The 24,899-nt window shown below is 54.3% G+C and overlaps 1 protein-coding gene and 2 non-coding genes across 4 annotated transcripts in view; 2 read left to right on the forward strand and 1 right to left on the reverse strand.

Annotated features, from left to right (window-relative positions):
- The first annotated feature begins 1,605 nt into the window (after positions 1-1,605).
- On the forward strand, positions 1,606-1,677 carry Trnac-gca (transfer RNA cysteine (anticodon GCA)). Its single transcript has one exon. It is a non-coding gene; the product is annotated as a tRNA-Cys (tRNA).
- A 1,437-nt stretch (positions 1,678-3,114) lies between these two features.
- Positions 3,115-3,186, reverse strand: Trnac-gca (transfer RNA cysteine (anticodon GCA)). Its single transcript has one exon. It is a non-coding gene; the product is annotated as a tRNA-Cys (tRNA).
- Positions 3,187-3,844: 658 nt separating this feature from the next.
- The window catches only part of Lasp1 (LIM and SH3 protein 1), a 38,020-nt gene continuing 16,965 nt past the window's right edge, over positions 3,845-24,899 (forward strand). Inside the window, exons 1-3 of one of the 2 annotated variants that reach the window (XM_055619679.1) lie at positions 3,845-4,052; positions 11,070-11,164; positions 19,794-19,878. In XM_055619679.1, the coding sequence (XP_055475654.1) occupies positions 3,984-4,052; positions 11,070-11,164; positions 19,794-19,878 (249 nt within the window). In that variant the 5' untranslated portion in view covers positions 3,845-3,983. Of the gene's footprint in view, positions 4,053-11,069; positions 11,165-19,793; positions 19,879-24,899 lie in introns of those variants that run through there. The other variant, XM_055619680.1, reaches the window with a different exon arrangement.

A 24,899-nucleotide genomic window follows, 5' to 3' on the forward strand; every position in this document is an offset into this window, starting at 1 on the left:
ATGTTTGCCTTTTCAAGACAGGGTTTCTCTATGTAGCCCTGGCTGTCCTGGAACTCACTCTAGACCAGGCTGGCCTCGAACTCAGAGATCTGCCTTCCTCCTGCCTCCTGCTTATTGCTTTCTCTCGAATGAGATTTTCATTATTGCTGTTGTTGGGACGGGGTCACATTATATATATTATATAGCCCAGAATGGACCTGGAATTAGAACTGGCCATCTTTTCGCCTCAGCCTTCAACGAGCTCGGGTTCCTGGTGTGACCCATCACAGTTGGATGAGAGTTTTCAAAGCAATCGTTTTTTAATTAAAACATTTACATTTATTGTGTATGAGTGTGAGTGTGCTTAAGTGGGTGTGAAGGTCAGAGGACAACTTGCAAGACGTGGTGTCTGTGTGTGTGTGTGTGTGTGTGTGTGTGTGTGTGTGTGTGTTGGGATCTAACCTACAGCCCAGAGCCTTGAAGAGGTTACTCTGTCATTGAGGCACTTCCTGAGAAATTCTTGGCTTTTCAGTTTTCTCACATATTGTCTCTGTTTGTCTGTGGCCCTTTGTCTCAAGTAGCCCAGGTTGACTTTGAACTCATTATGCAGTAGAGGCTAGCCTTTCTGATACTCTTGCCTCCACCTTCCAAGTTCCGGAATTACAGGTCTGTGCCATCACAGTTAGACGCCTTGACCTTCAATTTAAGAATTTAAATTCTTAATTAATTATGCTGCTGACCCAGTACAGGACCTGTGTCTGCCAGGCAAGCCTTCCACCATCGAGCCTCATCCCTGGGCTCTGGACACAGAGTTGTAGAGCAAAGTGTGTAGAATTCACTCACCTTTGCACAAGTGACGGCAGCTTCCTGTTCCTCTCTGTTCCAAACCCTTGTGACACTTTCTTTCTTCTTTCTCCTCCTCTTCTTCTTCTTCTTCTTCGTTTTATGAGACAGGATTTCTCTGTGTAGCCTTGGCTGTCCTGGATTTGCTGTGTAGACCAGGCTGGCCTCTAACTCGCAGAGATATCCCTGCCTCTGCCTCCCAGAAATGCTGGGCTTACAGCCGTGTGCCACTCTATTGCACCAGCCATTTCTTTTTTTCTACTTCTGTGGCTCTCTATGTACCTCGTAACTGAAATCATACAGTGTCTGCATTTCACATAATGTCATTTGCTCATTCATTTTTGAGGCAGGGTCTCTGTATGTAGTCAGCATAAGGTTTTTAAGATCCACTATGTTAGCTGGGAGGCAGAGGCAGGTAAGGCCAGTCTGGTCTACAAAGCAAGTTCCGGGACAACCAGGGCTACACAGAGAAACCCTGTCTTGAGAAAAAAAAAATCCATCATGTTGCATATTGTGGAATTTCTTCCCTGAGGCTTTAATACTGCGTAGGATGTTTTCTTCAGGTCTACCTCTGTAAATCTCTATGTTAGCCTGAATGATGATTTAAACTCCTCCATTTAAACTGTCTCACATTTTCAAATTGTCAGTGCTTTTTAAAAAATGCACGCCTCTTTATTGTTTAAATTCAATATCACTTAGCAAAAAGATACTTCTAAATGAATAAACAATTCTCAAAGTGAAACGTCTCAAGTAAAAAGAATTCCGTAGGCCCTCACCAGCAGAGGGGGTATAGCTCAGTGGTAGAGCATTTGACTGCAGATCAAGAGGTCCCCGGTTCAAATCCGGGTGCCCCCTTGCCAGGTGTGTCTGTTTTTTCATGACCATTCACATTAACAGCGTTCAGGTACTTACCGAGTCCAAATTCTGTCTCCTAACACACTGGCTAGTGAGGTGTGAAAGCAGTACTGTTTTTACTTAGTTTGGTATCCTGACCCAGATGACTAAGGATCAATCCAGAAACAGCATATTACAGCCAGGTGTTGGAATAGTCCATGCCCTGTTAACCCCAGCTCCTGGGAGTCAGAGGCAGGAGGATCAGGGATCCAAGGGAGTCTTAAGCCTATATACCAAAATCGAGGCCAGCCTTAGCTCCCTGACGCTCCATAGAGCACGGCCTAAAGCGTCCTCTTTCCTGAGAGGCTGAGGCCTGAGAAAGCACAGCTTCAAAGCCCAGCGCCCGGACGTGAAGAGCGGCTGCTCAGGTATTTCTGGGCTGTGCCCGGCAGCTCTGCCCTCACCCCCTTCCCTGCTCCGGCCGCCAGAGAACAGCAGTGGGAACGAGGAGGGGAATAATGCATGAGCGTATTCCCCTGGGGTCCTGGGATGACACAACCGGATTCCGTGTTTAAAATATCACAGCCGCACCCTGACCCAGGCAGCATGCCTCACTCTCTTTTCTTTTTTCCTTTTTTTGGGCAAAAAACTTAGCCGAGGGGGCCGCCCTTGCTTCCCTCTTCACGCTTTACAGATTCCTTCCAGCCCGGATACCCCCAATCACACACTCATCAGACGGATGAGGATCTGATATCCCGGGGCCTCGTGGTAGCGGCCCTTCGGTCCCCGCGAGCCTCGCCTGAAAAGTCCACCCGATTGCCCAGGCCCTCTTCGAGGTCTACACGAGCGCGAACGGAGGGCACAAGTCAGCGAGCCCCCCGGGTCATCCTGGGGCGCGCACAGTTTGCAAACCGTTGCACTCGTTTCTGTGACTTGGCTCTGGGGTCCTTCGCACCCAAAAGGGCCCGGTGGGCGCGCACCGTCCGGTGTCGCGTTCCGGAAGCGCTTTCGCTGGGTCCGCGTCACCAAGCAACAGGGCGAAGGATGGAAAACGATAAAGAGCGCAGAATGAGACAAAAAAAGGGGGAAAAAAAAGGCAGCTTAGGCCGGGGAAGGGCTAGGTCCGTGAGCGTCCCCCTTCGGACCCACCTCACGGGACACAGAACGCCAACCTGGGGAGTGATCTCGGCCCCCCAGAACCCAAAGTGTAGAACTGTCCCATCAAAATCCTCAGGGCGGCGGGAGGCACAAGTCTGCGCGAGTCTGGCTCGGGTCCACTGAGGTCGTGCCACTCCTCCCGGGTGCAAGGCGAAGGCTTTCTGTTCAGACCGTAAAACGAGAAACGGTCCTCAACTTTCTGTTTTAACCCAGGGCTGGATGAATGTCAGATCACACTCGTTGTATTTTTTATTTGGCCATTATCACAGACAGGAAAAAAAAAAAAAAAAGAGCTCATCGAGGGGGCACCCGGATTTGAACCAGGGACCTCTTGATCTGCAGTCAAATGCTCTACCACTGAGCTATACCCCCGAGCCGCCGCCGTAGAGCTCGGAGCGGCCTCCCTTCAGTCAGGATAAAGCTACTGTCGCAGCGCTGACAGCCACCCAGGAAGGGTAAGAGAAAAGCCCGGGAGGGCTCCGAGCGGGGGAAGCCCGGATCCCCAGGCCCCCAGCAGGGCCGGCCGGGGCGCAGGGGCGCGGGGAGGGCGGCTCCGAGAGGGGTGCCGGGTCCCAGAGCGAAGGGGGCAGGTGGTCCCCGGGGGAGGAGGTGGGCGGGGAGGGAGCTGGCTGGGGGGCGGGGCGGGGCGCGGGGTGCTTTCCCCGCAGGTACCCCAGGGTCTCGGGAAAGTCCCCGAGTCCGGAGAGTCGGTACCATCCGCACCCTCCTCGGGTGCGTGGGGTGGGCCCCCTCCACGGGAGACGGGGTTCCGCTGTCCGCGTCTCCAGCCCGGGGGCAAAGGGCTGCCGTCGCCGTTCGGGGCTCCCGCAGCGGGGCCCCCCAGCCTTCCCTGGTGCCCGGCCCCCCTCCCCCCCCCCCCCCCCCCCCCCCCCCCCCCCCCCCCCACGCAGCCCCGCGTCGCCCGGGGAGCGCGCCCCCGTCGCGCGCGCGCGCCCCTCTCCGCGCGTCCCCGCCCCAGCCGGCGCGGCCCCTCCTCCCCGCCGTGTTTATTAGGGGAGGGAGGGCGGAGGCGGAGGCCAGTTCCCCGGTTCCAGCCGCCGTCGCCTGCGCTGTTCGCAGCCGCCGCCGCCTCCCACCAGCTCGCCCGAGGCCAAGGGAAGGCGCGCGCGGTCTCTCCGGCGTCCCCGCCCCAGCCTCTCGCCGGAACCATGAACCCTAACTGCGCCCGGTGCGGCAAGATCGTGTACCCCACGGAGAAGGTGAACTGTCTGGATAAGGTGAGCTCCGGGACCGGGCGCCCCGAGCTAGGCAGTCCCTAGCGTCGGGGGTGGGGAGGAGAGGGGGCTGGGTCTCTGCGAGCTCTCCCCTGCCCCCCCCCCCCGGAGGGGGGGGGGGCGGGAGGCGACTTGGGGGTGCGGGAACAGACCCCAGTCTGGAACCCAGGGGATGCAGGGCGAGGTGGCGGGCGGCCACCGCTGGAGAGGGATGATGGGCTGTGTACGCCTGGGGCTGGGAGGGGACCGGGGAGCCGGGCTCGCCGGGGGGCGTGCGGGAGGTGAGGGGCGCAGACCCGCCCCCCAGGGCCGGGAGAGAGAGAGAGAGAGAGAGAGAGAGAGAGAGAGAGAGAGAGAGAGAAACGGCCGCTCCCTTTCCCCGCGGCGCCCAGCGCCAAGTAGGCGGAAGCGCGGGGCGCTGGGGGGGGGGGGGGCGGCGGGGGCGGGGCGGAGGCCGGGGCCAGCGCTCCCCGCCGGGCTTGGGCGGCTAGTAAACCGGCTTCCTGGCCTGGGAGCTGGGTTGGGTCCATCGGCCAGCCAGTGTCAATTGTGGGGAAAGGGATTTAGGGGGGTAGCCCCGGAATCTCGTTGCGAGACCCTCCTATTTTTTGAGCGACCTGCTGGACTGCCTCATCCCCCCCCCCCCCCTTACTGGTTTCGTGGTTGGGGAACCCGCAGACCTCCTTCCTAGCTTTCCCAACCCCCAATTCAAATTGCAAGCCACTCCGAGTGCTGGGCAGCCCAGCCGGAGCTGGGCGGGGTGGGGTGTTGGGATGGGTAGTTGTCGGGGAGTGGGGGCGCGTCTTCGAGATCTGAAATTGTGCTCAGCCTGGAGACCGGCTTGGAGAACAAAGAGCTAACTTTTCGGAGCTGGTTTCCCCGATGGAGGGTGGGATTGGCCGAGTTCTGGGGACGCAGAGAAAAGGGAGGTTTTTTTTTCCTTTTCTTTTTTTAAGAGGAGGCAGAGGGTGGCCTTCTGGAAATCAGCTGTCCCCCAGGGGCCTTCCGAATCCGCGGTCCCGGCCGGACTAGTTCATCTGGTTACACTGTTGCATGGGGGACCGCAGAGTAGAGCTGGGTGTTTCCGGTACAGTTTGAGGTGGGACCCTCCTGCCTTGCCGTGAACCTAAAGTCCCAAGGCAACCTGCCCCTCCTCCGTGTGCTCCTCTGCAGGGACCCCTTTTGGCTCTTCCTAGGTGCTTTGCACCCAGCTCTCCAGGCTGGATCCGAATTGACCTATCCCACCTCCAGGTCTGAATGGGCCGGAGGCAGGCGCCTGGAAGAGGGGGATCTAATTTTTGTTGGGAATGGATACTTCTGTTGGATACTTTGTCTCTCTTCTCCGGGCTAGGATTAGTTCGTTACTTTAGGTACCTTTGACCCCGCCCCAGTCTAGGTCAGGGGGTGGGGACTCGAAGTTCTGAAACATTTGAACTTTTTCCTGGAAGAAAGGGACACCGGGCTTGGCTAGGCAGGAAGCTAGGAGGAGCTTAAGGGAAGGTGCTGGCTTGCCCAAGTCGCTGTACCAGCCGCTGGAGGGTGAGACTTGTTGCTTGGTGCTCCCGCGGGGAGCCCCCCCCCCCCCCCAAACCAAACCAAACCAAACCCTCCAGTAGTTAAGTGTCTTTACTTGAGAGTTTTTGGTATCAGGCATTTTGACCCCTGCATTGGCAGTTCCCCGGGCGCCCGTTATGGTCCGCAGTAATGTCTGATGGAAGGATTGCTAGACTGGAGAGTGGGAGACTTGGTCCCGGTTCTGGGCCTCATTATTCCCCGTCTGTGACAAGATGGGTATGGATGATGTCACTGCCTCGGAGGTGGACCGTGCAGGGAGTGTGCTCAGGCCTGTCCTAGCCTCTCTCTTCCGCCCAGCCCTCCAACTGCTCTCCTTGGAAAGACCTTCAATGCTGCGTGTCACAGAGAAGGGGCCAGCAGGGATCCTCTGTGATAGTCAGTGCCCTGGCTGGAAGAGGGTATTCAGGTTGGGGTTGTCTCGGGACGTGGAAGTGGGTGATTTCTCCTCCTAATGGAAGTGGCCCCGGAGAGATGACTGTCCCAGTCTGTCATCCCCCCAACCCAACTGGGAAATCCAGATATCCTATCTTCCTTCCTTGCCCTACAGGCAATGAGTAGCTAGAACTGGGGCCCTGGAGAATGCTAAGCAGAGACCTGGGGGTGGGGGGATTTCAATCCCATAGGTGCCGTTGCCACCCACCTTCCCAAGGCTTCTGGTTTAACAGTCAGGGAGAATCAACCTGTTCTGTCCTGATTCACCGCAGTCCCCGGTGGCATGCAGCGCGCAGCGTGGCCGGAGCGTCAGCTCTTCCTTGATTTCAGTCTTTTCTTCTCCCTGAGCCTTCTCTCTCAGAGGCATTCCTGGGTAAGCCTCGCCCGCCAGGAGGCCACTCTGTCCCCAACCCCACAGTACCAGCTTGCTCTGCGTGCTGGATAAATATGCCGTGCTGATGACGGTGTTTGAGGAAGGAGGTTGAGGTTTCTTTCCCTAGAGGGAACCTGGGATTAGAGCAGGAGGGAGAAACAGGGTGACCTCATTCATTTAACAAATATTTATTGAACACTTACTTTGTATCTAGTGACCTCCGCTGCTAAGAATCTTACCACATCTTTCACTTTTCTCCCTCAGTTTCTATATACAGGTGGAGATAGTCAGGAGGAAGGCTAGGGGGTTGGTCCACCAGCAGTCCGTTGGAATGTCCTATGAGAGAGGATTTCCTGCCCTGAATGGCTGTTCGAGGGTGCCCTCTTCCCCCAAAGGAGCAAAGTCTGTGTAGCTGCGAACAACAGTTTTTGTTGTCGTTTTATTTTATGTGTTCGCTTGCACGTATTTCTGTGCCCCATGTGTGTGCCTGGCGCCTGAGGAAGCCAGAAGTGTTGGATCGTCAGGGACTGGAGTTACAAAATCCCGAGAGCCACCACCCTGTGGGTTCTGGGAACCACCAGGGTCCGCTGGAAGAGAGGCCATTGCTCTTAACTACACAGCTGTCATTCCAACACCCCCCCTAGACGGCCCTGTAATCACTTCAGGACCAGCTGTTCATACTAGGTGTCCTGAGCTAGGCAGCCTCCTAGGCCAGTATGGATAGCCCCTGTACGCTATGAGCCGTATAAGCAACTGTGTCCAACCTTTTTTTTTTTTTTTTAAGACTTCTTTATTTATTATTTTTACAGTATTCTGGTTGCATTTGTGTGCAGGCAAGAAGAGGACACCAGATCTCACTATATAGGTGGTTGTGAGCCACCACGTGGTAGCTGGGAATTGAACTCAGGACCTTTGGAAGAACAGCCAGTGCTCTTAACCTCTGAGCCATCTCTCCAGCCCCGTGCCCAACCTTTTGACATTGGGACATGACACTGTCATCTCCAAAAATGTTCTTGATTCAAGCAAGTTGACCAAATTACAAAAAAAAAAAAAAAAAAAAAAAAATTCTTATAATATTTTAAGTAAGCATAGGACAGTTTTGTGTATGTCTGATCTTCCCCCCCTCCCCACCAGCCGTGGTTTGGAATATGCCTGCTTAGAACAGGAGGCTGATGGATGGTCCCTTTTCTTCCAGCCAAAGTTCTAGCTTTCTTTTTTTAAATCCTCCCACTTGAGCCTTCCTAAGTGCTGAGATTACAGTCATATGCCACTATGACTTGTAAAATGTGTGTGTGTGTGTGTTTAATTTTTTTTTTGAGACAGTGTCCTATGGAGCCCAGGCTGTCCTTGAAAATTCCCCATCCTCCTCTTAGCCTCCTCCTCCCAAGTGCTGGGATGGCAGAGGAGCTCTGCTACCACACCCAGTGTTTGCCTTGCTGAGGACCGAGCCCAGGGTTTTGTCTTTGCCTGCTGGGAGAGCTCTTCACCGACTGAGCTGCCGCCCCAGTTTCTGCTGGTTAGCTCTTCTGCTGGTGATTTTTCAAAAAAAAAAAAAAAAAAAAGTTATTTTTATTTATACTCTCTCTTTTTTTTCAAAAGTGGATCCCACTCAGGCCGAATGGTGGTGAACATCTTCAGTCCCAGCATTTGGGAGGCAGTGGCCAGAGGACCTCTGAGTTGGAGGCCAGTAGCCTGGGCTACGCTGTGTATTCCCAGGCGAGCCAGGGTTACACGGGTGAAACCCTTTCTGAGGGTGGGGGGATTGGGTCCCACCCATCCCCATCCTGTCTGGAGGAATGTGCTGGGCCTGGGCGTGAGATCTTGAGGGCTCAAGGGCCTTCAGGTTACTAGAAAGGAACTGTGGAAGTGAGTTGGATACTTGGCGTTCCTAAGCTGGAAATCCTGAGTCAGGCTGATAACCTAGGCTAGGGTAATGTTGGGGGTGACCCCTAAAGAGGAGGCAAACCCTAACTCTGGGCTACAGGAAGGGAGGGGTCTCATACTCCATCCCTGAGTCATGGCCACCCTAGGGAGCAGGTGACAGTCTGCAGGTACAGGGACCCGAATGAAGCTCCTCTCCCCGTCTCCAGAGCCACAGAGCACAAAGTCTGGCTCAAGTGAGTGGGATCCTTTCGGGCCTTCTATCCCACTGGCCTGGTTGTCTTTCGTAGAGTCAGTTCTCCACACAGCATTCCAGGCACGTGAGGGGAGGGCGGGTGTCCTCTGGTGCCTGGGGTCTGACTGAGCAGCTTGGCCTGTGCCTTAGGGAGCTCCCCTTTGAGCTGCATGCCTTCAGGGGTGGCTTGCTTCCTCAGTCACAAGTCCCAGGAGTGCCTTCCCAAAGTCTGTCTTGGGCCTTGCAAACAGGGTCACTCAAGGCTCCTAGGGCCGGCGGCGGAGGAAGGCTGGCCCTCCTGGAATGGTTTTCTCCCTTGGCAGCATCCTTCCCCTCACACCTGATGGAGACAGGATGAAGTTTCTCATCCGGAGGGTTGGTTCACAGGCACTGTGGAATGAATGATCATTTCCTGCCTCCCGAAAGGAGTGACCTTCTTGGTCTCCTGGGGGAGATGAAAGTTGTTGTGCCCCCCTTCCCCCCCACTTTACAGATAAGGATACCTCCCTCGGTGAGTCCCTCAGCCCATTCTGCTTCCCATTATTCCGTTCTTGAGCAGCCCTCCCCCCCCCAGGACAGATGATCATCCTCCCTTGTCCCAGAGCGCTGTCACATTGAGAACACGGGACCCTGAAGGATCCCTGAGGGGCAGACTGCTAATGGGAGCAAACTCTTGGGGGCAGCCTCAGGTATGGTATGGGGGCTCTAGCTGAATTGCTGTTCGGGATATTCTCCTGCCTCCTTTCTCCACCGGGCTGGGCTGGAGGGTGAGGAGGGCCTGGCCGTCTGCTAAGAGATCTCTTTCCTGATGCAGAGTCAATCAGGAGGCCGCCTTGGAGGTCCCTAGCCCTAGGACAGTGTATTCCTGCTTATGTGTGTGTGAAAGTGGGTCATGGTCTGGATTTTGCAGAATGTTTTTCCTGGCAGGCCCCTGCGGGGGGTGGGGGAGGCAGGGGCCCAGGCAGGGGCATGGCAGGCAGGGGCCTCCGACTGGCTGGTGACAGTGCTGGGGCAATCTGCCAACGCCTCCCAGTCAGGGGCATCAATGGGGAAAGGACCACCCCGATTTGATTTTTTTTTTTTTCCTGGGGGTTTGTATGTTGGGATTATGAGCTGCCCCAAACACTAAGGATTCTGCGGGTGGGGGGTGGGGCAATGGCTCTGGGATGGTCCCAGGTGGGGGTGGGGCCAAGCTCAGACCAGCCAATCCTTCACTTCCAGACTTAGAGCTGGCTTCCCTCCCAAAGAGTGGTTTTCCTCCGTTGCCTTGTTAGCATTCCCTGTTAGATTTTTCCTTTGGGTCTCCTTGATAGGAAAAACGTCCCGTTGGAGGGCGATTGCCCCTAGAAATAGTCCTGGTGTCTGGTTTTGGAGTCCCGGCCTCTGAGCGTCCTTTCTTCTGGCTCCTCCTCTGCCGAGAGTGTCTGAAGTTCTCTTGGTTTGGGAAACAGGTTTTAAAAGGCACCACTTTGGGGGAGTTCCGTGACAGATGATCGGAGGAGTCCGTCCTACTGCTCACTCAGGCACTTCCCAGGTCTCCCTGGGCCCCTCCCTAGCCTCTGGCTGCCTCCTTTGGGGTTCAGGAGTGACTCCATTGACTGCTTGTTGGAGCTCAAGCTGGGCTCTGGATTCCTCCAGTGTCCAGCACCTGCCTGGAGGCAGGAGGTGCTGGGTGCTTTGCTGGCGGGGGGAGGGGAGGGGGGGCAGAGAATTCGAGTGAATCTTTGACAGCCCGAAAGGATAGGCATTATTCTAGGCAGTCGGTAGACAGGAGATAGAGTCAGACTCCCAGGTGCAGTACGGGCAGGGTGGAGGTCACCCAGCTCTCTGGGTGGGGTTCTGATATGGACACACCTGGAGTCTAGGAGCAGGGCTTTGAAACCAAGGGCCCCTCTGCCTTTGCAGGTGTTTCCCACCCTTGTCCAGCTGGGGATGGAAGAGTCGGGAATAGGCAGGGTATGGGCGTGGCTGGGGCACGCACCAGCTCCTTTAATCTCGGATCCCTTGGGAAATGGGAGTTAACTGAGCCAGAGCATCATGGAGAGGAGGGTCAGAGATGTTTAGAGGGGGTGGGGTGTCAGATGTGCCCTGGTCTGGGCCTATGCACCAGGGGCCAGGTTGTCTTCTGCAGGCTTGGTGGCAGAAGGGCCAGCTCTTTCCCTGTGTGCTGCCTAGCAACGGAGTGCCGCTTTGCATAAGCAATGAGGCCCATCCAATTCTGGGCTGGAGTGGCCTGGGGAGGGGAAGCTGACTTTTCTGGGGGCTGCTACCTCCTTCTTAAGGGGGCTGTATCCCTTCACACTCAGATCTGGTCCACTCCCTGTCCCGATAGCTAAATAACTGCCTAGCAGGGCACGAGGAGGGCACGGGAGGGTCACTGGCTGTCAGAGCCCGTGATCTGTAATGCCCAGGTTCACCGGGTGTTCTTGCAGCCTTGGGCATGGGACCAGGGTGGAGAACTGGAGCCCCCAGGCCGAGGGAAGTTGTGTTGTCTAACTGCGTCTTCCCTCCTGTCTCCACCCAGTTCTGGCATAAAGCATGCTTTCACTGCGAGACCTGCAAGATGACCCTGAACATGAAGAACTACAAGGGCTACGAGAAGAAGCCCTACTGCAATGCGTGAGTCTCGGGAGGGGGGGGACGCAGCAGTCTTTGGGGGGACCTGGCTTCCCTCCCAAGTTCTCTCCCCTCTGACAGACAGACATTGTAACACCTGCACACCCTACTTGATAGAGTGTAATCACGTTGTCCCCGAGTAGCAGAGCGCTCTTACTGTCCCCATTTTTTAGATGGGAAAACAGGCTTGGGAAGGGAAGAGACGGTCTCGGAATCACATGGCAAGGCTAATGTACCAGGCTGAGGCGGGTTCCTAGGCAGCCCTCTGGACGGTGAAGCCAGCAGGCTGCTTCCACGGCACCCTGCTATTCAAAGGGCACAGTAGGGATTAAGGACCTGTCCTGTGCCTGCTGCCTTGTGTCCGGGCTTGGGAGTGTGGTTCTCTCCTTCGCCTTCTCTCATTTGGTGGCTGTTTTTTCTGCTGTCCCTTCTAGAAGGTTTTAGAGACCTCTCGTTTCTGTTCTCTTTCCTTCTTTTCTTTCTCTCTTTTTCTTGACAATACCAAACAGAAAAGACTTGACTTATTTATTTCATCTTAGGTGTATGAATGTTTTACCTACATGTATGTATTGGTACCACTTGTGTGCCTTGGTATCCATGGAGACCAGAAGAGGGCATCAGATCCCCCCAGAACTGGAGTTATAGGTGGTTGTGAGCCGAGATATGGGTGCTGCAAACTGAACCCAGGTCTTCTGCAAAAGATGGCTGAGCCATCTCTCCAAACCTTTGTTCTATATTCAGAAAGGTGTGGCAAGTATGGGCAGCTCCTTTTCTGCCTTGCAAGGAGAGTACAGACACTGTTTGACCATTATTCTGAGAGCTGCTAACTTGGGTTTCGTTCCTTGTACAGAATTTTATGTTCTGGCTAGCTGGAGGCAGGGCGTGGGGAGAGAGGCCATCATCTCCCACTCTAGAGGGACCTCTATTCCCAAGGGGACTCCTGAGCAGCGGTGCAGCCTCAGCATTGGGCCTGGAGCAGGTGCAGCAGTGACCTCTGGCCACTTGGGCTCTAAAAGGTCAGGGAGGTGGCAAGAAAGTTTATGACCTGCTTTAAGTCTAGGTATCTTAATTTTGGTTTGTTTGTGTCCCTGCATATTCCAGGCTAGGTTAGACTCATTACATAGTGCAGGGTAGATAACCTTAAACTTCTGATCCTCTTGCCTTCACCTCCAGATTCTTGCTTTTCTGGACCTTGCTGGTTTCCCAATTTAATTCTACTTAGCCAAAGTTTACCTGGAAGGGAGAAGTCTCTCCATGAGGGCTGGCTATTATGGTCCTGTCTCCTTGGGGGTTTGAACATTTATCAGACACTTGTTGCCTGCTCTCTGCTAACTACCAACCTGCTGAGAACCTGGCTTCTGATAACAGCCCAAGAGGCAGAGTTCCTTTTAAAGGAAGGACCACAGCTTTTTTTTTTTTTTTTTTGGTCCCCTTCCCCTTAGTTCTGACTCGCATGGCTTCTCTGCCTCCCCCCAATCCCCCCAGCCCTTCCAGCCCCAAGGGAAATAGGACATTCTTTGAATTCTTAAGGGCTCACACAAACCCTGGTTCTCTGCCACTTCCTCCCTCCTTTGGGGAGTGGGGTGGGGTTCAGAAAAACCAGGGCACTTAACCCTTTGGGTGCTGGACTGCTTCAGCCTGGTCTGGGCATTTTCTGGTCCTGCCTCCACTTCCTGGCCGAAGTCACTCCTTGGCTGTCTTCCCCAGCCAGCTAACCTACTACCTGGTGAGCATAGGAAGTTGGAATTTCTGTCAGAATCCCCTTAGCCCTGGTGACAGACCTCTACCTTAGTTTTCTTGAGGAGACAGGCAGCAAGAGGGGAGAGCCTGTAGCCTTTGAAGGTCTGGGAGAAGCAGGAGATGAAATCTTCCCTGCCTGGAGAGTTATCTGTCTAAGCCCTCCCTGACTGACATTCAGCTAGGGGAGCGGCTTGGCATCGCCTTTCTGGCCTCTTTTACAGTCCCTAACTTAAACCCTATCCAGGTGACCTTTAACCCCTGGACCAGGGAGTGTTTGCTGGGAAGGACCTGCTTTGGGACTTATGTGTTGGTGGGGGTGGGGAGGGGAGGGAGTGGTGTGTGTGTGTGTGTGTGTGAGAGAGAGAGAGAGAGAGAGAGAGAGAGAGAGAGAGAGAGAGAGCTATGCTTCATTCCAGCTACAGCAGCCTCTTGGCCACAGCTGCTGCTCCCTGCTGGCTTTGTGGGACAGTCTGCTGAGTTCCTTATCCCCAGCCAAATGCAGATAGGTGGCCTCTGCACCTGCCTGGACTTGGGTTTCCTCTGCCCTAGACCAGAATTCCTGCTGTGTGGCAGGCCCTCTGTCAAATGAGCACTTTTTTCCTTCCTGTTTCCAGCTGTCTCTGGCCCTATTTTTCAGTGGCGTTACAGTTCCCAAATCTCAGGGCTTCTGGGGAATAGCTCCCTCTGCACCCCAGACTCCCTTCAGCCCCAGCTGTGCTCGTGGGCCACAGGCCAGGCCTCCTTCTGCAGTGCACTGCTTCTCTCCACTGGGCTAAGCCTGGCTAGGGTGGGACCCAGAGCCAGGTGACATCTCCTGGCATCTTGCCAGGGCTCCAGGCCACCCAGGGAGTGTGAAGTGTGAAGTGAGTCTGGCTTGCAGGGAACTTCTGTGCACTGCCTGTTTCTGGCTGGGTGTCTGAGCCTCAGGGCACCTAGGCTCTTGTGGAGGAAGAGGGAGTGAAAGAAAAAAGTCAGTCGTCTGCCCCTTCTGTCCTTCCAAAGTTCTAGAAAGTGACGGAACAGTGAAGAGGCTTCTGTTTTCTCTCCTTGCATCAGACGTGTTTGAGGAGGAGTCGGGGGCATGAACACAGGCTGGGGCTTGCAGCCAGCCTGCCTGGTATTGTGGGCCACAGGCATGCAGTTACACACTGTCCTGGAGTGGCCTCCTGCCCTCAACTGGGCACCCACTATTGAGCTGCCCTGCAGATTCCTCATGGTCAGCTCTCTGACGTAAGGCAGGGACACACACACAGTAGCCCAAGCTAACGAGTCCCCACCTCTTCTTTCCTGCAGCTTCCACGTGGGTGGGGTGGGCCTGCTTTGCTGGCTAGAGAAATATTTATGCCCTAAAGTACCTGTTTTGTAAAATTGGATCATCAGAACCCTGGCTCATGAAAACCTAGTTCTCTGTGACCGTGCAAACAGTCACAGAGTGTGGAGGTCAGGGCTGGGGTTGGGGTGAGGATGGGGACAGATTGCCTTGGAGTCCTGAAGGCAGGAGGTCCGCTGTAGCCTAGACCAACTATCTGGGGAAGGAAGAAAGGCCTCAGCAGGATCTCCCCCCACCCCCAGAATGACAGAAGACATCTGGGTTCCTAATTCAGTGTTCCTGAGCTGCGTGGTGAGGGGCTGAGTTGAGAGGGGTAAAAATGTTCTTTTTTTCTGAGGACTGTGAATCTGCCCATTTCAAGGTCTAAAATGGTAAAGAGTAGGGTTGAGCCGTTGTGTCTGGGTAGGCTAGCATCCAGATCCCAGTCACAGTGTTGTGGGGTTCGGTTTGTGAAACAGTCTCAGCCCAGGCTGGCCTTAAGCTCACTTATGTGGCCAAGGATGACCTTGAACTTAAAACTTTTTTTTTTTTTTAATTGTGTATATGTGAAGGAGGAGAGAGGGAGAGAGGTCAATGTTTGCGCACAGGCAAGTACAAGTCAAGGCGTGCACCTAGACGTCAGTGGCTGTAACTGTCTTCCTCCTTTGCCTGACCTTGAACTTCTGATTCTCCTGCCTCCACCTCCCGGTACTGAGATGACAGGTGTTGTCCACCGGGCTGGTCGGGGCTGGAGGTTTGAGGGCCTTGTGCGGGCTAGCTAGGCAAATATGAGCTTCCTCTAGCCACAGATAGGCCCTGCTGTGTAGGTAGAACTGGTTGGCCTTGCCGTAGTCGTGGGGTGGGGCATTTGTGGCATCTTAGGCTTCCTTACCTACCCCCTCCCTGTAGCTCTGCCTGTAGCCTTGTCAGGGCCTCAAGGAATCTTGGGGATCACTCCCACCCCCCAGGGCCCTATATACTGATAAGAAAATTCAAACCCAATGTTTTTACGTCTTATTTTAGCTTGGCAGAATCTTTCCTCTTTTAATACTGCCAACAGGGGAAAAGTGTGGATGTTGTTTAAAGTTGTTAGTGAATGGAAAAAAGAAGTAAGAGGGACATAGTTTTTTGTTTTTTTATCTGCAAAGCTGGTAAGTTCTTCCTCTAGTCTGCCCTTAATCTTTGGACTGCTCATTTTTGCCCATCTGGTCAAACAATGGCCTCCTTGTTTTTCTCCTGTCCCTACCACTTTAGTCTGGTAGGCCTGGAGAGGGCTGGTAAGACTCAAGGCTTATAGACCCTCGCCTGCCTTCTCTGCCTGCCTGCCTGCCTGCCTGTGGGCAGTGTTCCCAGCAGGGGCTTTGCGAATCCACAGCTCTAACCAGAGGTAGACTTTTTTTTTTTTTTTTTTACTTCTCCCCTTCCTTTTAGTAAAACCAACAGTTCCTTATTTTTGTTGATGTATTTTTATTCGCCTTTGAACACAAAGCAGTGCTTTTTTCAAGAGGTCCCAGCCTGGAAGGGGAGATGTTCCCTGCAAAAAAAAAAAAAAAAAAAAAAAAGGGGCGTTTTGTTTTTTCTGCCTCTGGGACACAGCTCCTACAAACACTGGCACACACTCCTTGTCATCTCTCAGAGCTCAGGCCCTCAGTGGGGTAGATGGAGGCCACTTCCCCGGATTCCTTAGGTCATCCCTGAGGTCACTGTCCTCTCAAGGGTTTCAAAGGTCAGGCTGGGAAATGGGCGGGGCGTGAAGGATGAAGCACTTTGCCTGGCGGTCACTCTGCCAATTACACCTTCCTCGGAACTGGAGCTGGACTGGGGCCCTTCAGCCCCAACGGGTCTGCCGTGCCCTCAGCTGGCAGGCGGCCCTGGGGCAGGGGAGAATGCACCCAGTGAAGTCTCCATCCTTGACTCCAAGCCAGGTTCCCTCTGTGTAAGATCGACGTCCTGCTGCTGCTGCCTCTTCCAGCCTAGAGCCTCGAGGGGCATTTGGGGAGAGGTTGTGTCCCTGCCAGCCTGGGGAGGGTGTCTGCCCCAGCAGCTGCCCAGCTCCCCGCCTACCTTCTGGTGGGCTACCACAGGCTTTTCCTCCTTTCACCTTCCTGATGCCAGGCAGCTTCCTTATCCCTCCCTACCCAGCTTCCTGTCCTATCTCTTTTGCCTCCTGGAGCTGTCATTGGCAACAACAGGACTAAGAGGCGGCTAGCAAAGGCATCACACTCTCTGGGAATGATTAATAAGAGGCTAGCCTGGGAGGGGACAAAGAGCAGCTGGGATGTGGCCCCAGCCCCACCCCTGCCCCTTATGATGTCCCGAATTCTGTTTCTGTGGCTGTGTCTCAACTCCACCCACCCCTGCTCTCTCAATCTGAAAGTGAAGGCATGGCTTTACCAGGGGGAGGAGGGAAGTAGAATTCCTAGCAATGGTTTCTGCAAGATCACTTGGAGTCCTCCTCAAAGACCTCCACGCTGGGGGAGGGGTGCGGCCCCGGGTGCTCTGGTATTCTGCCTTCTAGAAACAAACCTGAGCACAGCTGTCTACAAGAAACCAGCCCAGGCCCCTTGGGCATCTCCTTGGTTGAGGATACTCTAGCAGTCTGTCTTCCCCTGCCCCCCACACCCCATAGACCTCTCTCTCTCTTTTTCCTCTCCTCCCTTTTCTGCTCTCCTGCCTGGAGCTGAGGATGAGGTTGCCATGGGAACCGGAAGCATAGCAGCTAGTGGGAGAAGGGAAAGGCACGGTAGTCTCGCCCAGGGTTGGGGGCTGTGGGGAGGGGACTGGGCTGACCCATCAGGAGGAATGTAGTGCTTGCAGTGCCCTTCCTCTGCCGGGGGTTGGCTGTCCACTCGGAGTGTCTTAACCTACTTGAACTGATACAGGATTAAAATTCCTTCGCCATCTGTAGCACTCCAGAGTCCACATCTAGGCTGGTCCACGCCACTCCCTATTGATATTCTTGTCCTTGGGGGGTTTGAGAAGATCATGGTGGCTACAAAGAGGTGAAGTACCCCAAATCCATCTGAAGCGTTTAGTGCCTGGGATCTTCTGGTGGGGTGTCGGGTGTAAGTGGGACAGGGTGAGTGGAGAAGATATCTGAACGTGGAGGGTTTACAGCTGCCAGCTCTGTGTCCAGGAAATGCTTGTCAATGCGGAGGACACACCTATGGATTCATCAGCGTGCAGGAGCTGCAGAACCGGGGAGAGGGCGTGGCCGCCTGCCACACGTGTCTGGCTCCCCTTGGGCCCACGGGGATGGCTTTCTGCCTTAAGTCTGTGCGTGCGGCCAAAGGAGAACAGTCTCCAGGCTTTCGGGATGGCCTTCTGTGGATGTATGCTTGTTGAGTCCCTGCCTTCAGCTCCCCAGGCGGCCTCCACCCTGTCCAACATAATCTTACTCGTTATCTGAATTAATCAGTTACACCTGGCGGCAGCTGCCTGTGTCCTAAGCCCCTCACTTCTGCTGTGGGCATCTCTACTGACAGATGCCCAGCTCACCCTGGCTTGCATCCCACCCCCCCAGTTTGTGTGGAGGGTCCTTTCTGAAGCCCCATCTCTGACGGTTTTAGGGGCAGCCAGTTCTCCTGGAGATCTCACCTCCGTTCCTACTGTTCAGTTCTCGTCTCTAGGAACAGAGTCCCGATAGAGCCCTCCCCTGCCCTGGACGGGAGCAGGAATTTTTGGATGGGCTCCTGAGCTGTGGGTGGCCTGGTTGCAGGGCACTGGGCCAGACCTGGGGGTGGGACCTTGACTTTGCCTGCCTTCATTCACGGCCCGTTTCTGCTGCCAGCTGCAGGCACCTGTGTTTGCTTTTCTCATCTAGCTCCCTCCTTTTGCTGGGGGAGATGTTTGTCTTTCTGACCAGGATGGGCTAGAACTCACGTTGGCGTCGCCTAGGCCTAGGACAGTGACGTCAGCACGGGAGTTGAAGGATGCTCACCTAGAATGAGAGCCCATCACAGCGTCCCTTCTAGTTGTACCTTCTTTGGTTGTAGTCCTCTCTAGCCCAGGTGGCCCAGAGGGCTAGCCTGTTCACAGGCTGGTGCGTGAAGAAAGAACATGCCGGGGTTGGCCGAAGCGGGGGGCAGCTCATGACTTCCTGGACGAGTGGCCAACCTGGGAGGGTCATACCTGGGAAAAGACCCTAATGGACCACCTATCATTTTCTCAGCTGGCCCTTGGCAGTCTGTGAGTCAGGGGGTCTGCACCGGTCACAGCTGTGATGGGTGCTGTCACCCAGAGCTAAGCGTGGCCGAGTTAGACTTCAACATAGTTCCTGCTTGGTGAAGCCACCCACCAGGTCCCTGAGCTGGGTGGGGTTCGTACGGATGCCATGTATGTCCCACTGCGGCACTAAACACGGATCCTGGTGTGTTCAGGCCTGCCTCTCCTCTGGCTGGTTTACCTGAGGCCCTCAGGGTGACACGGGGGGATTGTTGAAGAAGTTCCAAGGTCCTAGGTCAGCTTCAGCACCCGATATGATGTTTGTTTACTCGAGTATTTGTTGAGCTTCAGCTCCTTTCTGGAAGCTTGGATAAACCAGTGGACAAATGACCCAAACCAGTTCTCTCTGCTCCGCCCGTGGAGAATTGGAGAGGAAAGGGGCGATGTGATGAATGAATGGACGAACACAGAGACTGCTGCCTGACAAGCGCACAGCTTGCCTGTCTGTGCAGTAAGGATGTCCTCCAAGTCCCTGAGGGAGACATTCAGGGCCAGCTTTTTCGAGGGGTCAGAATTCTGACTTGTTTCTGTGCGCTTTGACCAGACTGTTCAACCTCTCGAGCACCTGCTCTCCTGTCTGCCAAAGGGAGACAGGGACAACACTAGCTTAAGGTGACTGCAAGTTTGATAACTAATTCACAGGAGCCTTTAGCACAGGGCAATAGTAACAGCTGTGGCCGGTCACCTGAAGCACATCTTTCCATCTACCCTAAGAAATGGACTATGTTGGACACATATATTCAATCTCTCTCTCTCTCTGCTTTTCTTGGTTTTCGAGATGGGGTTTCTCTGTGTAGCCTTGGCCAACCCTGGACTCACTTTGTAGACCAGGCTGGCCTTGCACTCAAACAGAGATCTGCCTGCCTCTGCCTCCTGAGTGTTGGGCTTAAGGGCGTGAGCCACCATTTCCGGTGCGCGCATTCTCTTATCACTCTGGTTTATGGCTTCTTCGGGGAGTATACTTGCCCATTTTCCCTTCAGTCTTGGCTCCCTCTCGTTCCTGTGTGCTTAGTCTCCATTGCTAGTCTCGGCTCTGACCCTGTGCCCATCTTCTGCCTGTCTGACTAGGCAGGCTTTCCTGGGTGGACTGTTCCTGGGCTCCTCTGTGGGATATGCTAAGGCATGGCTTCTCTGAAATAAGGGTAATATGAAATCCTCAGAAGCCTCCCTGTGGCCCAGCACAATTCTGCCTGCCAGACAGCTACTCAGGCCTGCCATGTCTTGCCCCCTCAGCTAGCCTAGGCTCTGCCTGGGTAGTCCCGGCATTGGCAGTGGGTCTGGGGCTGCACAGCAATCAGAGAAGCCCAGAGTTCCTTGTCCTACCCCTGAGTGACGTGTAATCTTTTTTCTGTCTGGCAGACACTACCCCAAGCAGTCCTTCACCATGGTGGCCGACACTCCGGAAAACCTCCGCCTCAAGCAACAGAGCGAGCTGCAGAGTCAGGTGAGGGGCTGGGCCCTCGTGGCTGGTGGAAGGGGAGGGCCTGTGTAACCGGATTGGGCAAGGGCACCTGTGGTCTCTGTAGGGCTTGTGGTGCTGAAATCCTAGGCCTGCCTGTCTCCCCGCCCCCACCTGGCCTCAGTTACTTCACACTTCCTGACTTCTGGGGAGGTCAGGGAGAGCATAAATACTGCCTTCCTACCTGCAGTTGGCTGGAGGGCTTGTGGACATCTGTTTGGCTCTGCTGGGGCTCCTAGAGCCTGCTGCCTTCTCCAGGAAGCTATTCCTTGCCTGCCACTCCATTCACACCTGACCCGGGGCTTAGAGCCAACCTCCAACAAACAAACAAAAACCTTTCGTCTGTGTTACACAGCCTGTCCTCTGTAACCATCTCTTGAAACCTCAGAGGGAGGGCAACATGTGTGGATCTCTCCTCCCGTTGAGCTTGGCTTTCCTGAGTGGGACAGGCTCCCACAGTAGAGAAGGAAACGTCACCTGCCCTGGTTCAGAGAAGACACTGTCCTTGAGGGACAGGGAGCTTCACCGAGCTGGGTGGTCAGGAGCCCTGAGGCCCTGCCTGGAAGCAATCAGGTCTGCCTCTGTGAGGATTAAAGGATTAAAGGAGAGAGTAGAGTAGGGGAATTTACCCAGTTGGCATGGTGCCCAGGGAGGTGCCACCTGGGCTACAAGGGCTCGCTTCTCATCCCCCATCGGTGAGGTATGCCTTGCAGGACGGTTTCAGGTGTTGTTTGTTTGTTTTTTGGTTGTTGTTTTGCGATGATAATGTCTTGTAGCCCTTCTTAAAAAAAATGGCCTTGGGGGCTGGCAAGACAGCTCAGAACCCACGTCATGACAACATTTGTAACTCCAGCTCTTGGGAATCCGAAGCCTCTGGCCACCACAGGCATCTGCACTCACGTGCGCATAACCACATGGAAACACACACACCCACATACAATTGGACGTGAAAAAAAAAAATCCTGGGAGGAGAAAAAGAAGGGCATCTAACTCCTCCTCCTGTCTCCATCTCCCAAGGCTACACTGCGTCTGGCTGCTTTAAGGTTTTCTATCATCTACAGTTTCCCGCTCCATAAAAAGCACAGTAGTCTCCAGCGCTGCTGAGCCCTTACGAAACCTAAAAGCCACGCAGCTGCTTCTCCTTTCCATGCAACTCCAAGGGTAGGTGGGAGATCAGTCACTTCCCTTCCTGTCCCTGCTTGGTAAGTGCTGTCTCAAGAGTTCCAGGCCACGCCGAGCGAGGTTGCAGGATCTGGGCTCCGGTCTTTTCACTCACTCGCACGTGTTGTGGCGCCTTGGGGACGTGCAGCCCGACAGTGTGTTCTGCGCTACAGGCAGCCGCTTGCTCCTGAGCAGTTCCTGGGGAAGCGGGAAGCGGAAGAGTGTAGGCACCAAATGACGGGTGGAATGGCCCAACAGTCAGGGAGAGAGAGGGTCAGAGGGCCAGATGTCTGGGCCAGGGAGAGAACTTCTCTCTGTCTGTCTGTCTGTCTGTCTGCCTGTCTATGTCTCTCTGTCTCTGTCTCTCTGTGTCTCTTTCTATTTCTATGTATCCACCCCGCCTCTCTTTGTCTCTATCCTCTTTTTTTTCTGCATCCTACTCTAGAGAAATTCAATCCCCTTGCCCTTGTGAGCCCCACAAGAGCTCACCCTCAGCTTTTTTTTTTTTCTTCTGGAATCTGACCCCTGTGGGGTGGGGCTGCTATCAGGAGGCAGCCAGCCCTGCCCTTCACCTACTCACGCCTGTGTACATGAGCGCCAGGGCTGGGTTTGCTGTTGGGAGGGCCATCTGCTCTCCGCACACAGATCTGGACATTCCTAGACTTCGGGTCTGCTGTGGGCTCCAGTAGGCAGGGTAGGAACAGCCATCGTTCTCTTAGGCTCTTACTAATGGACAGGCCCTGCATGTGTCACTTCGCACAACCATGTTGTCGGAAAGGGAAGAGCCCTCTTTGAGGGGCTACCTCTTTGGTTGTCGGGTTGTTTTGAGTGATGGTCTCACTGTATCCTTGGCTTGTCTGGAATCCCCTGGCTTAGCCAGGATCCTGGGTGCTGGGGTTTTAGTGATGAGCCACCCCTCCTAGCCGAAGAAGGGACTGTTCCTATCCTGTAGGTGGGGTTACTGAGGTTTGGAGAGGCCACACTGAGGAAAGCCCACCATCATTACTGTCTAGCCACGTGCCCCTCTCTCTGTCTGTCTTGTCTGCCTGCTGGGATATCGGTCGAAGTCCTAGTCCCTCAGCACCACTGGCCCAGCTCAAGAGGTGGGCAGATTTTGAACTTAGCTGGCTGGGCCTCAGGGTACACAGCTGGAACTGTTTGTTCTACAGGGCTGACTGCCCCGTCCCACCGGCCTGAAGAAGGTTAACCCAGGCTGGCCCCAAACCCCTGTTAATCCTTTAAACTCAGCCTCTTGTGGGTTGGCATTACTGGTTCTGTGCTACCATGTCCAGACCAGGGGTGCCCCGGAGGCCTGCTTTGCTGGCTGCTGAGTGCACGCCAGGTGGAGCCACACTGGAGGGTCTCTGTGACCTCTGTGTCCACAGGGTGGGGGGTGGGGTGGGAGAATTGACCTACGCTGGAGACACTGCTCTCTCTCTGTTCCTGAAGTTGGGGACCTGGAGGACAGGACGATGTGGAAAGGAAAGAGGCCAGCCTGTGTCTCTCCCACATCTGTGCAGTCAGCCACTTTTGTTGTTGTTTCTCTTTTTCTTTTTTCTTTTCCCTCCTTAGTTTCTTGGCCCTCCCGCCCCCACCCTCTGTGTAAGTAGTGAAGTGGGGACAGAGACCCGTTTGCCTAGACCAGGCTTGGAAGAACGGGCCTGGCTGGTAATGGATCTGTGGCTGTGGTGGGGGCAGGGCTAGCCAGAGCTCTGTGTGGCTGGCTGGAAGGAAAATGGGAGCCTTCCCTGCCGCACCCCAGCAGGGTATCATGGGCTCCTTCTGGGGCCGACTTCCTCCCGGCCTGGCTTCTTGTGTGGCTTCTTTTTCCTTTGGGGAGCGTCTGGGCCATTTCAGCTTTTTTTTTTTTTTTCCCTACTGCTATATTGGTCCCCAAAGTGGCACTTCGGGTGTTTGAGGCGTCTGTAACCTCCCTAACCACAGATCTTCCCAGAAACGACACTCTGAGTGGTGCTGTCAAAGTTGGCTGTTGCCTTTAGGTCACCTCTTCTGGCTTGCACCCCCACCAAATGGAGACAGAAGCTTTGAGGTGGGGCTGAAGTGGAAGATCTCTGTGAGCAAGTCTAGGCTCTCTCTTCCAAGTCACCTTCATAGAGTGTTTCAGGAAATGCCCCAAGGGGAGGGTCATGTGCAGTGGCAGGTTCTCACTCCTGTCTTGGATCCCGTGACCAGCACTCGGTAGCACACCCTGAAGAGTGTCGCCTGACTAAGTGTGGTAGCACCTATCTGTAGTCCCCAACAAGAAGGACTATGGAGATAGCTTCATTGGTAAAGTTTTGTACCCTCAAGTTCTCAGCACCCAGTAAAAAGCCTTGTAATCCCCTCAGTGGGTGGCAAAGGCCAGAGGTTGGGGGGGGGGGTGTCCTGTCTTGTTGTTGAGCTCTAGGCCTATAAGAAGCCCTGTCTCAAAGGAAGTGGGCAGTGTTCCTGAGGAAGACGGCTGAGCTTGTGTGTGTGTGCACGTGCACGCGCGCTCGCTCTCTCTCTCTCTCTCTAGAGAGAGAGAGAATGAAAGAATTAATGCACAATGAAAATGAACGATACATGTACACAAATCTTTAAAATGCTCTGACATTTCTGAGTTCAAGGCCAGCCTGGGTTGCATGTTGAGTTTAACACAAGCCTATGCTATATATGAAGACCTATCTCATTCTTTGTTTTTTTTGTTTTGTTTTGTTCTGTTCTGTTTTGGGTTTCTCTGGCTGTCCTGGAACTCACTCTGTAGATCAGGCTGGCCTCAACTGAGAATTCTGCCTGCCCCTGCCTCCCAAGGGCTGGGATTCAAAGTATGCACAACCACCACCATACAGCAGCTTCTCTCTCTCCTCTCTCTTTGCTTTTTCAAGACAGGGTTTCTTTGTATAGCTCTGCGCTGTCCTGGAACTTGCTCTGTAGACCAGGCTGGGCTCAAACTCGTAGAGATCCACCTGCCTCTGCCTCCCAATTACTAGGATTAAAGGCGCCACCCCCTCCCTCATCCCTTTCCCTCATCCTCCTTCCCCCTCTCATTCGTACTAGAACTAGCAGCCTGAGGTTGAACCCACCTCCAACCAAGTGACCTGGGCCTAATTAATTAGGCACCCTGCTACAGGGCCTCCACATATGAAATAGGGAATCACCTCCCAGGGCTGGCTGTGGGGCTGGCTGCGGGGCTGTTAGCATGTGTGAGGTTTTGACACTCTTAGCATGGTGCCAGGACTTGACACATGTTTCCTTTAACCGAAGGGAGAGAAAATGGATGCAATGACTTTGACTTCCACCCCCAGCTCTGATCTTCCATTAGCTCTTCTCATCGGCCGGTCTTGATGTAAAAGCCAGTTGCTTTTGTTGTTGTTGTTGTTGTTGTTAGAAGGGAATGGGTTACATAGTGTGGATCCAACACACACACACAAGAAAAGAAGACCCACAGGAAACAGGAATGGTTGGTAGACGGTTTCTATTCTTTGAGATGATGTGTCCGAGTTCAGTTCATTCCTTATTTATCTGGCCAACACTGGTGCTCTCAGCTGGGGTAAACGAGAGGGTAATTAAACCCACCCAGGAAAGGTAGATCTTCATGGATACTGGCTGTCTGGGCATTGTGCCCTGGGATGCTGTGGGAATTTCCAGAGAGGGAGGCCTTGGCAGCAGCCAGCAGGGATGGAGTCATCCGGCCAAAGTTCAGGCTCTTATTGTCGCCAAACTGACAAGTGGGTTGAGTGACCTGCCAGGCCCTGCCCCCAATGGCTACCCTGTCATAGCTGCCAAGCCGTCCAGACAAATGCAAGCTCTTTTTTCTTTTTTTCTTTCGTTTTTTTTTTTTTTTTTTTTTTTTTTTTTTTTTT

This window comes from Psammomys obesus, unplaced genomic scaffold, assembly GCF_907164565.1.
Source record: "Psammomys obesus unplaced genomic scaffold, mPsaObe1.curated_primary_1811, whole genome shotgun sequence".
NCBI classification, from domain to species: Eukaryota; Metazoa; Chordata; class Mammalia; order Rodentia; family Muridae; genus Psammomys; species Psammomys obesus.